This window comes from Lynx canadensis, chromosome B2 (assembly GCF_007474595.2).
Source record: "Lynx canadensis isolate LIC74 chromosome B2, mLynCan4.pri.v2, whole genome shotgun sequence".
In the NCBI taxonomy this organism is placed as follows: Eukaryota; Metazoa; Chordata; class Mammalia; order Carnivora; family Felidae; genus Lynx; species Lynx canadensis.
The window spans coordinates 58670399-58689985 of NC_044307.1; the positions used below are offsets into that span (position 1 = coordinate 58670399).

The 19587-nt window shown below is 33.8% G+C and overlaps 1 protein-coding gene across 1 annotated transcript in view; it reads right to left on the minus strand.

Moving 5' to 3' along the window:
• Positions 1-19587, minus strand: part of EYS (eyes shut homolog) — a 1650074-nt gene that overhangs the window by 796667 nt on the left and 833820 nt on the right. Inside the window, exons 22-23 of the mRNA XM_030315776.1 lie at positions 17792-17916; positions 7274-7398 (exon numbers count right to left, since the gene is read on the minus strand). Of these exons, the coding sequence (XP_030171636.1) occupies positions 7274-7398; positions 17792-17916 (250 nt within the window). The remainder of the gene's footprint in view (positions 1-7273; positions 7399-17791; positions 17917-19587) is intronic.

Sequence of the window (19587 nt, forward strand, 5' to 3'; positions counted from 1 at the left end):
CGACGTGGATGGAACTAGAGTGTATTATGCTAGGCAAAATAAGTCAGTCAGAGAAAGACAAATATCGTATGATTTCACTCTTATGTGGAATTTAAGAAACACAACATGAACATAGGGGAAGGGAAGCAAAAATAAAATAAGATAAAAATAGAGAGGGAGGCAAACCATAGAAGATTCTTAACAAACCAAGGGTTGCGGGAGGGATGTTAAGAATCTTAACAAACCAAGGGTTGGGTGGGAGGATGGGCTAAATAGATGATGGGCATTAAGGAGGGCACTTGTGATAAACACTGGGTGTTATATGTAAGTGATGAATCACTCAATTCTACTCCTGTAATCATTACTACACTACATGCTAACTAACTTTAATTTAAATTGAAATAATAATAAAAGCTATAGACTTTGGATAATAATGTTGTTCATCAACTCTAACAATTCTGGTGGGGGATATTGGTACTGGGAGAATGGGAGTATGGAATGGATTTTGGAATTCAGCCTATGCTTGCATTTTGAAAAGTAGTTCAATAATATCTTTTGCCCATACCTCCATCAATATTACATAGAGATATCTATCTTAATATAAGTGAATAAAAGGTATGGTGTAGAGGAAAGAACACTAGTATATAAGTGTGGGCATTTAAAATTCTACTCCCAACTCTCCAATGGATTCACAATGTTATCTTAGGTATGGTTTTGCCTCATGCTATAAATTTTGAAACTGAGCCTCAAATAATTTTCCATCTAACCTAGGTCTAAAACATTAAACCTATTCTCCTCTGTGGCAATATATGATACCAAGAGTATTCTGTTTCTACCAAAATACAAACATTACTCCACTACCATGTTTAAACATGACACAGACATATAAAGAGGTGGACAACCATTACCCATATTATCTAAATAGCTCTAAAGTGTAGTCATAATTCTACTATACTTCTTTTATCAATAATAATAACTAGTCTGAGAGATTTAGATTGTGCATAATGGCTATGCTATATGTCTGTTATATAAATTGTAAGACAAGTTATTTTTAATATTCTATTTCTAAAAATATTAAACTGCATTTCCCATAATAAATATATTTATTTACTACAGAGAATGTCCTCTTTGCATTATTAAAATACATGTTTTCATTCAAATTTGCACCTTCCCTCCTTCTCCAAAACTTTTATATACTTTGGGTTGTAAAACACTAAGTTACTGTATTGCTGAGTATGCTGAGAACACACATCTCTGTTCATGGTGAAACTAGTCTTGAGAAGCAGATTTTTTTAAACTGGCTATTATATATTTAGACTTCTCATTAGCAGTACTGATCAATCCCTGAAGGTAGGCTTTTCAATATGAGGTACCGATGAAGACTTAATACTTTTGGGGATACCTTTCTAACCCTTGAGAGGAAGCCATAATCTTCGTCCCTCGAGAAAGCTCTTCTAATCACTATTTTACTCAGGGTTTGCCAATTGCCTTATTACTTTTTTAAAGTTTGTTTGTTTGTTTGTTTATATATTTGGAGAGCACATGCACAAGAAGGAGTGGGGCAGACAGAGAGGAGGAGACAGAGAATTCTAAGCAGGCTCTATGCTGTCAGTGCAGAGCCTGATGCAGGGTTCAAACCCACAAACTGTGAGATCATGACTTGAGCTGAAACCAAGAGTTGGACGCTTAACCAACTGAGGCACCCAGGCACCCCTTGCCTTATTATTTTTAATATCAGTACTACATAAACAGTATCCTAGTTAATGTCTTCATTTCCTTCAGCATACAGTTTCCTGCATTTTGAACCCATTGCTGAATGCTGTATTATACCCTACACATTTGTCTCTTTCACTCAGATGAAAACTCTCTTTGGTATGATGTTGAAACTAATGAATTTTTACATTATTTTGAGGATCTAGTGTAGTGCTCTGCACACAATATATGCACAGAATACGTTAAGGCAAAGCATCAAATTTCCTTTAAAACAAATGTTCTTGTTTGTTTCTTTGTTTGTGTATTCAAGTGTTTGCATACGGACCTGTCCTCTTTTCCCTAATTTGAATGTTAAGAACAGTGTGTGTTCCTATATACGGTATATGATTTCCAAATACTTTGCTATGGTGAGTGTCCAAAGGATATGCTGTTTATTTTAGATGTGTTTTGACTGATCAAATGTATAAATAACTTGAGCTCAAATATGAATAAATATCAAAAACAATAAAACATCTCTTTAAAAAAAAGAAATTATGAGTTTAAGAACTATACTTCTGCTTCCTTACTTCCTATATGGAGACACACGTATTTTAATTATTTAATAGGCGAATAATGGGATCTTGAACACAATAAATACTTGTAAATATTCATTAACAACATCAATGACTTTATATCATGAAAAATAAACCACAGAACTCTAGACAAACATCAAATCAAACAGTCTATCTTGCTATCCTGTGTCTTGCTTTCAGGTCTATTTATAAGATGACATTTAAAAATAAGAAATTGCAAATAGACTGGACTTCTGTACAACTCAGAGCATTTTTTCCTTATTCAGAAAACAGATTTTCCTCCCCTCTCCTCCATTTTGTTGAATACAAATACAGCTTCTATACTACATAAAGATTCGTTTTAATTTAAAGAATGCAATTAACACTTTTGTTGACCATCATTTGCAAAATGCAATAAGTATGACCCATTGACAGTCATTGGTTAATGTATGGTATGGATCAATATTGCCTGGTGAAATTCATTTACTGAGGAAAAAATGAGCAATGCTGATCAAATAAAAGGAGGAAGATCACTTGTCTTGAATTTTCTTAGCAAGCTTAGGATATTCAATAAGTTGTGTTCTGTCATTTACATTCTTTTGCAGAGCATTTGAATTTTAGAATAATATCAGCACTTTATGTTTTGATTCACTTTTAAAATCAGTTCTGCTAAAAAGAATAATCCACACTAATTATCAGTTTGTCAGAGACTGTCACAGCCCTAAACATTATAAAAAACCCAAGAGTTCAGGTCTTTCATATTATCTACTAAAATTTAATTCTTAGAAATATGGAAAAAAATAGATTACTATCCCCCTATTCAGTAGGGGCTATTTAATTCTCAAATTACTCTTCATTATCAAACAAATAATAATTGCAGTAATATTAATTTTCTCTAATCACATAAACATTCAGCTGAGTTAACATTTTTATATGGCAATGTAATTAGTGAGAGTTTTTAAATAGAATAGCCTAAATAGAAAGAATATAGAATGTGGCATTTTTCTGGAGATCTATTTGAATAAGGACATCAGAGAGAAGGTAACATAAACAGACTTAATGTAAAGAGAATTGCTATAAATTATTTTAATAAAAGGCTTAGTAGTTTGTAATAAGGTCTGCTGTATCAAGTTATATTCAGAAATTCAATGCTCAGATATCCCCATTAATCTGATATATTTTAATGCACTTTAACACAGATTACATGTGGTAGCAACTGGTATACTTATTTGTGCGAGATGATTTATAATTTTTTAGTTTCTACAATTTAGTGGGGAATTGGATACCAGATAAATTGGCATCTTTTCCATAAAAATGTCTAGCAACTCTGGAAAATGGAGCAATCATTTGAGGTGAGAGACCTGGGAAACTTAATTAGAAAAAGGAAATCAGTTTTTTAAAAGATACACTGAATTTCATGAATGGAGGAAAACTCACCCCATTTCCTTATTAAATATGTCCCTTAAAACTTCTGGTTTCTGGTCTAGCTTGCGAGAAGCTTGCAAGTCATCCTTCCCTTCTTCATAAACATAAAAAGCTGAACAAACTAAAAATCAAGAACTCTCCTTAGACCCATCAGAGAATTGAAGTCACAAGGAAAACTGCTCTCTGCCAAATTAGTGGGGCAGTCAGGTAGATACAGAGAATCATAGCTCACCAAAACAGACACTCAGGAGCAGAAACCACTGCTGGAGCGAGTAGCAGGGCACGAGAGCCCACTGTAATTCTCAAAATGCTGGACAATCTTGAGAGTTCAAAACTCCAGAGGTGTCCAGTCTTAGGGGATCCTCCATAACTTTCCTAAGTTTTACCTCCACGTTCTCACAGTGAAGATAGGAGAAAAATCCCTTTGTGCTTCCAACAGGGGGAGAGAAAGCCATTTTGAAATTCTGCCAGAATATTATGTTCTTCTTAGCAAGGCCTGAGCTGAAGGAAAACTATTTTACCAGAGCCTAATCAATCTGGGAGAAAGGAAATACCCAGTTCTAGCCTCCTGAAGTTTTCTTGTTGCGTCTAAGGGAGAGGAGGACTGAGAAGCACATGTGAACATCACAGCCCAGGCATGAGGCACAGTCTCACTAGAAGTCAGACCTAATCATAGAACTCTTGAAAGCTTCTCCTCCCTCCACATGTTAACTACATCAATAGAGGTCTCTTGTAATAACAAGGGGTATAACTAAAAGAGCTACACACCTCATGTCTATTTAAGAAGTCCTAAGAAAACCCAATGATTACGGGGAAGATAAAAACAAGGTGATATCAGCAGAATATATTAGCCTCTGACACCTAATAGCTACAGCAAACAGCAAACATGGCCTGACTCCTAGCCAAATGAAAATAAAGTCTTACACTAAAGATCTATTTATCTCAGTTACTTAGACCCAGGACACCATGTCTGGCTATAAATATAAAATTATGAGGCATATTACAAGATGAAAAGTACAATTTGAAGAGACAGAAGAAGCACCAAAATCAGACTCAGGTATGGGAGAGATTTTGCAATTATCAAACTAGAAATTTAAAACAACTATGATTAACATGCTAGGACTTTGATAAAACAATTTCAATTTCAATGACGACCAAAATAAAAAATATATGTTATATTCTGTGCTGTTAAGGATACTAAAATTATACCAGCTTGAGTTCACAGCCTATCAGAGTGGACAGAGAAATAAGCAAATATTTTACTAGAAAATGTTAACTGGTGTAATATTTAGTCTCTTTCTGCCTATTCTGCTGCTAGAATGCCATGCCCTATCCCCTCTGTGAATTGTCAATTATTCCCTATGTCCACTGTTTTCATGTTCACCAAACTCTACATGCACACTTAATCCTAATCCTAATACAAATAAATTTATTTGTCTTCTAATCCATTGAACTGCTTTGTTTCTTAAGATTCTCTCAAGTTTTATACCTTTCTGTGAATGACATTCTTTTAAAGAATATAAGAAATTAAAGAAGTTTGACATCAGGATTATGATTCTTATTTTTTTTTCATATCCCATTTACTCTCAGGATTAGTTGTAAAAGGGAGAAAATAAATTTAAGGCAATTTTTCAATGATCTTATACATTTGTCATACCTGTTTCCAAAATAGTTTTGTCATTCTCTTATTTCAATATTTAGGATTCTAACTTGGCAGTAAAATTTCTGTCATTCCAAAAAAGACTTTAAACATTTTCTTTGATTTTCTTATAGTTCTTCAAAATATTTTGCATTTTATTCCTATTGATAATTTATGTTCTATTTTCAAGGATATACTTTTAAGTATATCTAATTTTAAATGTCTGTACTGTTAGACCATTGATATGTATAACATTTAAATATTAAATTATTTTTCAATAAATCAAATTTCCTCTATCTTTATCTACTCATTTTAGAACATGACTAATGCATTAACAAAGTTGAATCTCCCTTACAGCTTTTTACCCACTCTCTCTTATAATAGTAAGTTTTTTTTTAGTTTTGTTTTAGCTTTAAAGTATTTGAGAGAGTATAAGAATATTAATTTCAAATTAACTTATTAAATGCGTTACTAAAATATAGATGACACTTCCTTCTACTTAGTAGACTTGTGGTTTTATAAAACCACATATTTTTCAAGATTTTTATATTTTCAATATATACTAATATATAAGTATACTAATATACAAGTATTAATTGATTCATATTCCAATGTGAAAAGTTATATCCCAGGGTATTAACTATTGAAAGAAATTTTAAGGGTACTTGGTAGTAAATTCTTTGTGTTCAATAAAAACATTTATGAAATGACGATTTATTTTCTATATACCAGTCTGTATTGGCAGGAGAATTTAGTTAAAAAATAAAGGATTTATTTCAGATTGTTTTCTTTCTACTATCTCTTTGAGGAAGCCAACATTGGTATAATCTGAGGCATCATACAATTAACTTCTTGTCACCAAATACTTTCCACACTCACGTATCAGAGTGCCTAAAATTCTTCCCCAAAGATCGTCCTTCTGTGATCACTAAGAAAAACACCCTTCCCCAGAGCAGAACCAGGGTAGGAGGACTCTAAAAATTCAGGAAGGTGGCAGTTCTGGTTTAGCTTATACATATCTCTCTCAGCCAGATGAACCTTGGGAATACCCTCAAAAGGGAAGAGTATCTGACTGAAGCACAGGCTTTCTCAAATTATTTTTTGATGACAGTTACTGACCATTTTCCATTCAATTCCTTGACTACTTCTGGAGACTCCTACTTCTGACTCTTCCTTTCTCATCTTCCAGCTCTAAGGAGTCTGGTTCTACCCATACTTGTGCATCTTTCTTAGGCACTGGGCAGGTCTCATCTTCCTTTTAAGTCTGATTCCTTAATCTTGCACTGGGTCATCTAACTGTGTGTCCCCTCTAATTATGGAGCCTTAATCTCATCTTAGACTGGTCTATCTTTTAATGACATTTATAAATATACATTTAAAATTCCTGACATCATAGTCTTGCCAATTGCTGTTCCCTTACTATATTCATGTGCTGTGGTCAGTTTTAATAAAGGATTGTGGTCAGAAGCTATTTTTTAATAGAGACATTGCTACCAAGGTAAGTCTATTCCAGTGCTAATGGAGTTCGGGCCAGTCCAGACTTGCAAAGAAAGCAGATTCATTCTCCTTGGACATACAATACTCTGAGCCCAACTCTGGAAGCAGTGCTATGCCCTTGGGCAAAATAGAGGTTCTGCCAAGACTCTGACAATATTAAGTAATTTCTCTACTGGCATCCTCCTTCCAAATGCATTAAAACATTAAAGGACAATACATTAAGTGACTTGCACCTTAGTGTGAATCAATTTATCAGAATGCTTTTCTCCTGAAAGGAAAGGCTGAGGGTGGTTGTGATGAATGGACAAGAAAGGAAAAGGGAATGCTGAGAAGCAGCATGTACAGTCAGAGAAAGAAACACTAATATTAACTTTTCCAACCTAATTTCTCACCAAAGAATTTTCTATTATTCACCATATTTCAGAAGCAATGAAAAAAGTATCACAACAAAACCATCAATAGTCTTTACCACAAATCCAGATATGCATAAACATTCTGAGCCAAAGTCAGGTTCATTTTCTATGCGTATTCCATGCACACACAATTTGGAAATGCACTCCTCAAGTCCATTATCACAGTGATGTCCCGACCACCCTGTTAAACACAATCGCAAAACATATATTCAATTTTTAATAATAATATAATAAATAGCTTATGTGTAGTTAACAATACTCTTACTATTTTTTATAATTATACTTGATGTTTTATATAAATTATCACAGTTTATCTTCATAATCATTCTATCAGGTAGTATTATTATTATCTCTATTTAGTAGATGAGAATATTAAACTTAGAGAATATAAATAATTTCCCCTAAAATTACACAGTTATATAAAAATGGAAGCAAAGCATATGTAAAATAAAGTTTTGGCTTGTACCTATGGTGCCGTTCTACATCACCTATCCAAATATCTTTATTTTACCTTGGAATAAATACATAGAAGGTAATGGAATAAACAGATTTCATACTTCCATTTAATATGAATCTTAAACTCAAAGGAAAGCAATTATTCCATATTCCTGGATATAAAATGTTTTCTTGTAATACTTGTAGCATTTTACAGTAAGTATTTCTTATGCTGTACTTCTACAGAATTTAAATAATATGTCTATGTTCAGCTCATTATCAGCTGTAAGAATGCTTAAACATTGTAATATTCCAAATTAAAACATCGTGTGTTTGCCCTTTTTCTTTGGCTTTTGCCATTATTTTATCACCAACCTATCAACCAACATTGCTAAGCTATCCACAAGATAATATTAAAACTATAGTTTACTAGTTATACATTAAGAACACTTTTAAAAATCATTGATTCTTTCCTATAAGGGATCTATTTACAATGATCCTTAATATGTTAGGAACATTTTAACTTGAAAATACCATTCTACATAGGGACAATAAGTCTTTAGAGGCAGCTGTTACTAGCTGCCTATCTATACTATAATTGTATACTGCCTGTGTATACTATAATGCATACTGTAATTGCAAATATTCAAGCCTTATTTTTCTATGTATTATTCAACAGCATTTAATCTGACCTCTGGCTATTGGGAAATGCATTCTTATTCTTGTTCCTGCTTAGCAATATAGTCTCACTGTTCCTCTTTGATAAATTATAAGAGAACAATTACATAAGTATTCTGAGGTGCTTAGAAGTGATTTAATGCAAAAGAGCATTGTAAGAAGAAAAATACGACACGAGTTTAAAAGATTTGGCAGAGTCCAGATCAAACTCAGAATGAGGTGCCAACAGACTAAATTTACCAAATCCACATCCAAGACTCTTTTCACTTCACTTCATAATGCTCTTTCATATGCTGAGTTGATTCTGTAGGCAACTCTACTATGGAGGCTATAAAAGGTGATACAGAAAAAAAAAAAATTTTGCAGGGCTTATAAAAAGCCACTATGACCAGTCTCTCACAAGGTTGAATATCCAACATATTGTTGAACATAAAAGCATATTCCATAAAAATACTTACATTGATTAACTGTTCTTGTAAAAGTCAAATACATACAAACTTAATAACATTGCTTAGCGATATACATATATAAAATAAAGCTCTAAAGAAGAACAGTAGGGAATGTTGAATATAAAGCTCAGAACAGTCACTCTAGGGTAGGGGGATATTAATGTATTCAGTGAGTAATATAGATGAGGCTGGAATTACTGCTAATATTCTATTCCTTGAAGCCAATGGAAGGTACACAAATGTTTATTATATTGTTTTATAAAATAAATATTCCTTAATTATATATTCTTTTGATTGAATAAAACAGTTCACAATATAGTTTAAACAATTAAAAATGATGAAGTATTTTTCCTCTTGCTTCTAATATTATGAAGGACATTACAAAACTTTAAACCATAAGATGAGAACTGTGAAAGAAACGAAAATCATCATACCAGTTAAAAAGACAAGGAAGACTTTATTCAAGAGTATTTCAATAAGAAAGAAAGAGATTATTGAAACAGGGGAAAGAGATGGAATTTAACTGCACTGAACCAAAGGTAGGTGGGAGGATTTTCAAATGCTGGAGTGAGCTAATGGGAAAATACTGGAGGATACTGGGCTGAGGGAGAGGTTGGTCAAAGTGCTTTGTATATCTGTGTTTGGTACTTGTCACTTATTAACAGTGGGCTCCTAGCTTTCCACAGATCCTAGTTGGGGAGGGAGAGGCCCTATCCTTTTCTGTAATTACATTTCAAAAGGATGACTCCCTGGTACTTGAGAAAGACATTTCTGGGTTGTAAAATTGGCAAGAGGCTGAAAGAAAGTTTACATTTCAGGGGCAGAGAAAAAAGTTACAATTACTAGTTTTCTAAAGCAAATGCTCTGAAGAAAGGGAGGTCAGGGGCATGGAGTCTTGAGGCCTGTCTAAAGTGCAGTTAAGCTGCGGGGAACATTATGGATGTGTTGCTCAAAAACGACAAACTAGGATACAATATAAGCTAGTCAAGATTTAGCACAGGAAACAGAAACCACTCTAGGTATTCAAGCAAAAAGAGTCGTAATAACCAAGAATAAGATGCTCCCAAAATTATTAGAAGGAAGGGCTGTAGGAGTAACTCTAAGAACCACAGATATGACTCTCTGGGAGATACTACCTCAACTATAATCAGGAAATTGAGAAACATAAAAGCCAACGTTGGAATTACTCAGTTTAAGAACGCATTGTACTAAATAAAGGAAGCTGGATTACCAGGAAGCAGCCAGCACGATCTCCCTGGCTGCCCCTTTCTACCCTGAAGCTAGTGATTGAACACTACATTATAGAGTCCCACTGCCATTCCAGATGGTTCTGTATTTTAATACAAAGTCAGAGACTCAGAAAATCTCATGTGTCCATGATCTTATCCACCATATGAAATTGCTAAGACATCTAGAAATGATCTCCACTAGATCATCTACATTTCACGTATATTTATTATTGATGGAACACAATTTCTATTCACATCAGCTTCAGTGGAAGTCTAGATATTGCAGTTTTTCGTTTTCTTGTCTCTGCAGTACAGAAACCACAATAGACAGTAATGGATGCTGAGTGCCAATTATAACCATTAAAATAGATGAATGGTTAAAGAATATGTGGCATACTTATACAATGGAATAAATACAACTTGGCCATAAAAAAGAACAAAATCTTTCCATTTGTGACAACATGGATGAACCTGTAACAGCACTTCAAACAGTCTTAAGAGTTAACTTGCTGCAAGTTAACATATTCCTTACTTGCTAACCTAAGTCCCTTGATGTATAACAGAATTAATTTATTTTCTTTGATTTGCAGGCCACTGGACTTAAGGAGTGAGGAACCAGAAATTTTCCAGGCCACAGAAGCCAGCAAGTCTGTTTGAAGCCACCTCGGCTATCTGATTAGCCTACCTATTGTTTAGCAAATTGTTTTTCTTTCTAGGTCACATAGATGATTTCACTTAACTCCCTTTGTGTATCTGAAGACCTTGCTGACCTTGCAGCAAGAACAGAGTACTGTTACACATCACAAAACACAAACAGAACCCCCCCTTGCTCAACTCTGGAGAACTGAGAAAATGTAGCTGGCATCATTGAGTCTATATGAAATCAAGAAATATTGTAGGCCACTGTACTCCCTTTGCTAATTAAGTTCCCTAAATTCCTTTAAAAACCCTTGGGCCAGGTGGAAACCTCTGGAGACAAGAGTCTGCCTTCTCCCTAGGTTGCTGGCCTCCTGAATAAAGCTCAAATTCCTTTCCAATCAAAAACTTGTCTCTTGAGTAATGGCCTTTCAACCATGGCATTTCAGTAATGGCATTTCAACCAGGGATAGCCGAACTTGGGTTCGGTAACAGACCTATTAAGCTAAGTAAAATAAGTCAAATGGAGAAAGACAAATACTGTATGATTTCCACTCACATGGAATTAAAAACAAAACAACAAATAAGCAAAATAAAATAAAAACTCATAGACATAGAGAAAAGACTACTGGTAAAGAGACGAAGGAAGTTGGGCGTGGGCAGAATGGATAAAAAGGGTCAACTGTATGGTGATGGATGGTAATGAAACTTGAGGTGGTGAGGTGGTGATCATTTTGTAGTGTATACAGATGTTGAATTTTAAAGTTTTATATCTCAAATGTATATAACAAAATGTTTTAACACAAATATTAATCATAATTTGGGTCTATTATCTCAAATATATGTGCTTTGGTTACTAAAGGTCAGTGGAAAATAATTTATAGCCTTTTATCTTGTTGCTAGAAAAGATGTTTCTTTTATATGTATATATAATGAATATATATTTAACATATATAGTTATATGCAATTATATACATATATACACCTGTATACATACATATGTGTATGTATATATGTATATATATATGTATGTATATATATATATATATATATATATATATGTATGTATGTGCGTGTATATATATAAAATTGGATTAGATTTAGATCTTTTTCCAGGGAGCCAGTCTTTGAAGTCAAAATTCTTTCAGCTTCATAATATGCATTAGGAAAAAAAAAGGTAATGAAGAGAGATGGAAACTAGCAATGTAATAAATAGTGAATAAAATTAGCTTGTATGTTTTAAATTTTTGGTGGATGTGGTATATTCACAGGCCCCAGAGTCTGGCTACTTGCTGTGAAAGCTGAGGCAAGTTACAAGATCTTGCAAAAGGAAATAGCCATGTACCTACTTCATAAACTTATGGTGAGATTTGAGTGAAATGATCTGTGCAAATTCTAAACACAGTACATAGTAAGTTTTTTTTAAAGAAATGTTGGCTACTATTATTTGTTCCTGGTGCCATGCTGAACAAACTCTATGGATGAGTTTATTTTCCAATTTTGTGAATGAAGAAACAGATACTTTGAAAAGTAAAATTTACATGGGCTAATGGGCTCAGGCTGTCTCATACAAAAATGATATATCTTAACTATAATTCTATGTTTAGTGCTTTACAACGTTTTAGGTGATTTCCTCACCCCCCCCAATTTTATCATGAAATTGAGAATCAGAGGGTTTTACCAGGTCACAAAGCTGGGATTTGAACTTTATTCTACCCAGATTCCAGAAGTTCTTTGCTCAGCACCTTGCTTAAGTACACTTGGGATTGTGGCATTTGGGAAGAGCTTATGTATGTAAATAATGCTTTTTCACTAGTTTTGTTTTGTTTTGTAAAAATATAACAAAGTAAATAAATAAGATGATGTCCTTGTAGTGGTGTGGGCAAGGTAATGATAAGAAATGGGAACCAATTAAGGGAATATAAAACAGACAAATGAAAATTTGGTGGGTAAGATTAAAAAAAAAAAAAAAGGTTTAGAAGCAGAGAAGAAGAAAACATTCCTTGAATCCTCTGTAGTTTGATGTCCATATGTAATAAAGTAACCAGATATTCAGAAAAGAGTTTTCATTAGCAATCCAGAAAAGTAATCAAATCATTATGGTGTTAAACTCAGTACTAATGTATTATTTTCATATACAGTAGAAATTAAGTAAGTGCTTCCAGAATAAATCATATCAAACAATGAGGATATAAAATAAAAAAGAGAATTTAGAAGTCAGATTGTAATAAAAATAAGAACAAATTAGACTAATTTTAAGTTGATTACAAGTTTTCAAGTACATATACAACTGGAAACACTGACCTGTTTTAATACTACCATTTTCTGCTGTAACATAGCAGTTATAATAGAGTTTATTGATGAAAATAAAAGTCACTATTTGAAAGATTTATATATTTTACTTTCATTTCCTTTTCCCTCTCAGCACCAAGTGCTAATATGGGGAAATAAAATAAAATTAAATTAAACCTAAACCTAAAATAATTCTGTCTTACTAGTTAATGTATTATTCAGTAATTGAATGACAAATTAAAATCATTTTTTTCTTAGTCTAATTCTAGAATATGTAGAATTGATTTTTACATCTAAATCTTCATGACAATACAATAGTATACTTTCTTTATTTCATATTAATGATATTTCACTTTTTCATGGGTCTTGATTAAAACAAAGATCATTATGTATCTCTTCTGTTCTGAATACAAAAGTCATATCCCTGAGTTATTAATTGTGAGTATTCATGGAAGAAACTATTTGTTTCTGTTTCTGTGTTTCGTTGCTCCAAGGACAATGCAGCATTTCTGTTTCAAAATGAATAATGCTATTTTAAGAGCAAAATGTGTATCCACAGTTTATATCGTCACCTATATAAACACTATTACAACCCTCCTGAGCATAAAAAGTGTCTGGGCAGAGTGACTGCCCCAGGGGCTGAGAACAACTCTGGGTGAGGCATTCACATTTGCAATACAGAGATTGTTCTCTCAGTTTCAATTTGCTTTTAATGGGATAACTGTGGTTTCACTTACTGGGTGTTAAACATTTTTATATAACACTATAAATGTGAATATTGAGGCTAAAACAAAAGTAAGCATGTTTTTCTTAATAAAATAATCTGAATGCTTGTATTAATACTTCCATGGAAATGAGTTCACTAGCCATTGAATTCACTAAGCGGGCAGAGGAGGAGCTCTGTGATTAGAATTGTCCTGAATGCTGTTCAGGTTGTAACCTGCACGATGATCTCATGTGGAGAGGATGAGTGAGTTCTGAGATGGAACCCGTCCTTCCTTGTCAAGTAATGTACCTAGGTATCTTGGAGGAAAGGGCATAATCATCTGTCCCCTTACAGTGAGGGAGGGGCTTGTGGTAACTATAGTCCCGTCTACGATTACACAACATTGGCCAGCATCATAAATGGATTGTTCTTTTCAATAAGTGCTGAACACTCTGTGAGGTTCCACTAGAATACAACTTCTCAGACAGGATTTGGTGGCCCAAAACTAAATAACATTTAGGGTGTCTTTAACCTACTTATATCAATCCAAATTTCAGTTGTGTTTTACAGATATATCTAGTGAGGAAACTGGCATTTAATTGTTTGAACTCTGTTCTGTTCAGAATATTCCAAGTCCCATATATCCTTATTTGGACTATAAAGTAGAGGAGATGGAGACAAAAGGATAAATTACAAACCTTGAGATACAGTGAGTCACCCAAGATTATGACAATGGTGGAAGAGCTGTTGTTACGTGAAGACAAAATAATTCTGATAATTGGTAATATGATGTGAACTTAAGATTTTCAACTGATGAAAATAAAACATGGCTGTAATTTATAGTACTTAACTAATTTAAATTTTTTAAATGTTTACTTATTTTCGAGAAAGAGAAAGAGACAGAGCACAAGCAGGGGAGGAGCAGAGAGAAAGGGAGACAAAGAATCCGAAGCAGACTCCAGGTTCTGAGCTGTCATGACTCACAGAGCCCGATGCTGGGCTTGAACTCACGAACCATGAGATCATGACCTGAGTGGAAGTCAGATGCTTAACAACTGAGCCACCCAGGCGTCCCTATAGTACTTAACTAATTTAAAGACAGAAGTAAATATGTAGTGAAGGCAGGCTTCTATCAGACACTGTGTAAGGTAAGGATGATGACATGATGTAGACCAGAGCCTAAGAAAGAATTATCAACACTATTTAAGGCTGGTTTCCTCCAAGGATAAGAGAAGAGTGGACCTGTATAAATCAAATTAATTAGCCTGTGTGTCCTTCTGTGACATTTGGGAAAATGCATGTTTATATGAACTACTCAGAAAAATGGTAAGTTATCAGTTTTTGCTTATCAAGCTTTTTAGGAAATAATCAGACTGATGTGGGCAAGCAACCTTCCTGAAGAAATCTCATAATGGTTAGAATTGCTAACATCTAAGACTAAGCTATAAAACACTGGTAGGTCTTACTGGTGAAGTTCCTTTTTTAAAAAAAATGGTTGTCAATTTTATTTATTTTTTATTGTAGTTAGAACATTTAAGGTGATATCTATCCTTTAGCAAGAGCTGTTAAGTGCTTTTAACCATAGGCACAATGTTGCACCATAGATCTCTAGAACTTATTCACCTGGCATAACTGAAACATTATGGGAAGTTGCTATTCAGTTGAAGGCCCTTCTTTGGAAACATAAAAAATGAGTGTATAACACCAGGTCAGACTTCCTGGCTCTGAATCTCAGCTTTGCCACTAATGTGCTATGGGAGATTACCCAAAGAATCTGGACTACATTTTCTCACTGGTAAAAGGAGATAATAATAGTACCTTCTACATAAGGTTGTTATAAAAGCTAAATGAGTCAATGCACATAAAATAGAAAGGTGTCCATTTTCTAGTATTGTTATTGTAATTGTAATTTCCAAACACATAAATGTCAAAGTCCTCCCACATTTGGCTGCTTTTAAAATCTAAAATTCAGAACACGAGAAAAAGAAGAACTCAACAATGGGTAGATTTTCAAGGACAAAAATGGTAAAGAAAAGAATGAGAATTATATCAAAACCAATTTATGTTGAGGGTGGAAAAAGGTAGCATGAGCACATTTTGGGAGATGGTGGTTACATGACTGGCTGTAGTGGTACTTACACAACTTTATGCATTTGTCATAACTAAAGAACTATATGCCAGAGAGTAAATTTTACTATACACATTTTAAAAACCCTGAAAAAAAAAAAAACCCTCAGCTAGCTATGCTAATAAATACAATGAGTAAGGGATGAAAAGTAATCTTCAAGAGAACAACTATTCTTCAAACAAAGTTATTCTTCAAATAACTTTGGAGGAAAGGTACATCAGTATGATTCAGAGCCTTGCCTGGAAAGAGCCCTTGGGAGCAGGGACAAGGGCCTGGAAGGGTATCTACAGCATTTTCCAAGAATTTGTTTGGTTGTTGCTTACTTGGTCTTTGCTTTTGTGACTAGACTGTGAAGAATCTCAGGCTTGGGGTGCCTGGGTGGCTCAGTTGGTTAATCATCTGACTTTGGCTCAGGTCATGATCTTGCAGTTTGTGGGTTCAAGCCCCACACTCTGTATCTCTCTCTCTCTCAAAAATAAATAATAACATTAAATTTCTTTTTTAAAAAAGGAAAGAATCTCAGGCTAAGTCAAAAGTACCCGCAAGTTCTGACTGACACCTAGCAACACACATGGGTATCATTTTTGAGGAAGGAGGTCTTCCACTTTCTACTATGGACTGGTGAGAAGCACTCAGAATGGGGCTTCATTTGAATGCTACACCTGCTTCAGAATGGCTCCATACTTCCAAGTGAATCTACAGTACTATAAATCTTAACCTAGAGCATCAAAACTAATCTAGCAATGGCAAGATACACATATTACTGTAAAAAAAAACCTAGGAATTATAAGATATATATTGAAATGGTAAAAATGACTCATATAAGTGTTGTGTTTCATAACTGCCTTTGTAAGGTTACATTCATTGCTTGTGGCAACTATTATAGCATTTTAAATGTTCAGACCTTGATAAAGATATTTTTGCTTAAAAGAGACAAGCTTCTGAAATGGTGTGCATTGTTTTAATATCAGAGTATTGAAATGTTTATTCTACTTCTTTTATCTGCAAGAGTTATAATTTTATGTCTAGGTGGCGATTTCAACATTCAGGTAGAAATGCTTTCAGATGCTGTATCTGATCAAATAAAACCTACAGAGTATGCCAAAACAGAGTAGTGTGCTGAGTAAATGTTCAACTTCTCAAAAACATGTCAATGATACTCAATTGATAAGTGTTCGCTAGTTTGTATAATTTCACATAAACAACAGGAGCCTTACTACCCACGTGGCTGCCTGGCTGTTATGCCCTCAGGGGACCCAAATAACCAGAATCCCAGAACCCAGGGGGTATCAACAAACTGTCTCAAGTCCTCTGTGGAGTCTATAAATGGTGATTATTATTTTTTAGTGACCAAAAATATACCCCATGTATATTCCTGAGAGCTTATTACTTCTTGAGGAAATTAGGCATTCACCATCTCTTCTGAGTGGATGCACCTGAATGTTCAAGATAAGATGAGTGACAGAAGACACAGGAAAAAAGCAACAAATCTGCAAAGGTAGAAACTAGAAGAAAGAGAGGGAAAAAGATGCATGGACACAAGTTTTTTTAATCAATGTATACTTAAAAAGAATATGACCAAAGGCAGAAATGGCCAAAACACCAATTATAAATTATTCCTTACATAAAATCAATTTACTAAGCTTGTCCATCTCTATACTGACCTTTGTTGGAGGTAATAATGATTTCAATATTGATAAGAGCTAACATTTATAAAGGACCTGCTGTGTGCCAGGCACAACTGACATAAAGATCAGGATTATGAAGTTTACACAAATGTAGAAAACACTTGTAGTAAGATATACTCTAAACACTAGGATTTTCTGCTAATAGCCTAAGTGATTGGTTACTAGCATCAAAGAACATCCATTTCATATTTTTTAAGTGTGTTCATTGCTTAAAACTTAGCTGATAATTAACGTTATTGGTTGAGGGTATTGTCAAAATCGTATGCACACATACATACATAAACATATTTTGTAAATGTATTAAATACGCATTATTATTTTTTCAATAATTACCTTGTTGACGTTCGCAAATATATCCATTGATGTGATCTCCACAGTTTGCACCATTTAGACATGGTGATGAAGAACATTCATTTATATTAATTTTACAAAATTTTCCAGAAAATCCAGGAAGACATCTAAGAAAGAAAAAAAATATATATATATATATACACACACACACATACATATATATATAATATATACATGAGTCTATATTATGGAGTTCATATTTTTCAAATTTGAGTAAAATTAAGCACATGAAGTAGTTCATTATGGTTGGATTATGAGAACTAATTTAGTTCAATATTTTCAATAAAATTAAGGCCTACTGACCAAAAGCAACCACAACCACAGATAAAGAGGGGGAAAAAGTGCATAAGTATCACAGAGCTCAGTCATTTTAGATTTTATTCTTTTCATTCTCTTTCAAGTATATGTAGCTTGATATACATGTTTTATTAAAGTATCTATGCCTGTATTATAGAGATCATTGACTAAAGTTAATTATAAGATCATAAACTTTTAAAATAGTGAAAACCTTGATGGTGTATAAAGTGTTTCACAAATATTTATTTTTTTAAAGTTTTTATTTAAATTCCAGTTAGCATACAGTATAATATTAGCTTCAGGTGTACAATACAGTAATTCAACACTTATATACAATACCCGGTGCTCATCACAAGAGCACTCCTTAATCCCCATCACCTATTTCACCCATCCCCCACACAGTTTCCCTCTGGTAACCATAAGTTTGTTCACTATAGTTATAAGGTCTGCATCTTGGTTTGCTTCTTTTTTCCCCCTATGATCATCTGTTTTGTTTCTTAAATTCCACAAATGAGTGAAATCATATATTTGTCTTTCTCTGACTGACTTATTTTGCTTATCATACTATACTCTAGCTCCATCCACATTGTTGCAAATGACAAAGTTTCATTCTTTTTTTTATGGCTGAGTAATATCCCATTGTGTGTGAGCATGTGCATGTGTATATATCACATTTTCTTTATCCACACAAATACTTGTGTGGGGAGATTCCCTAGTGACCCCTATTACCCTAAAACCTGGACACATTTAAATTTATAAAATAATTTTAAATTTAGCATATAACTAAAGCCATTATAGAAGGCAATATAACATTTAAAGTATTGGTTCTGCTTATTCTTGGTTTGATAGTGATATTACCTTTCATCTGGAAATTCTCTCATTCAAATGTGTTTTCAGAGATTCAGGAATATACAACTGTACCTTGCCTTGAGGTGATATAAAAGGTTGAACCGTGGTCCCTAAACAGTATGTCCAAGTCCTAATACTTGGTACCTGTGATCATGACCTTATTTGGAAAAAAGGTTTTTGCAGATGTAACCAAGTTAAGGATCTTTGAGAAGAGCTCACCCTAAATTAACCGGGTGGGCCTTAAATTCAAAGACAAGTCTCCTTATAAGAAGAGAAGACACATAGGGAAGAGGGGCATGTAAAGAAGGAGGTGGAGGTTGGTGTCATGCAACTCCAAGTCAAAGACTATGTGGAACTTCTAGAAACTAAAAAAAGGTAGGATTCTCTCCTAGCACCTATTGAGAAAGTGTGATCTGTTGACATCTTGATTTTAGATTTCTCTTCCCTACAACTGTGACCAAATAAGTTTCTGTTGTTTTAAGCCACAAGTTTGTAGTAATTTGTTATGTCATCCCTAGGAAACAAATACAAGGAATGGCATTGAGTGCATCTGCTTTGTTTCCTTTTCATATTATTCCTTCAAGGCTAATTTTATACAAACCACTAAAATGTCAGTTGTCAAACCATGGTCT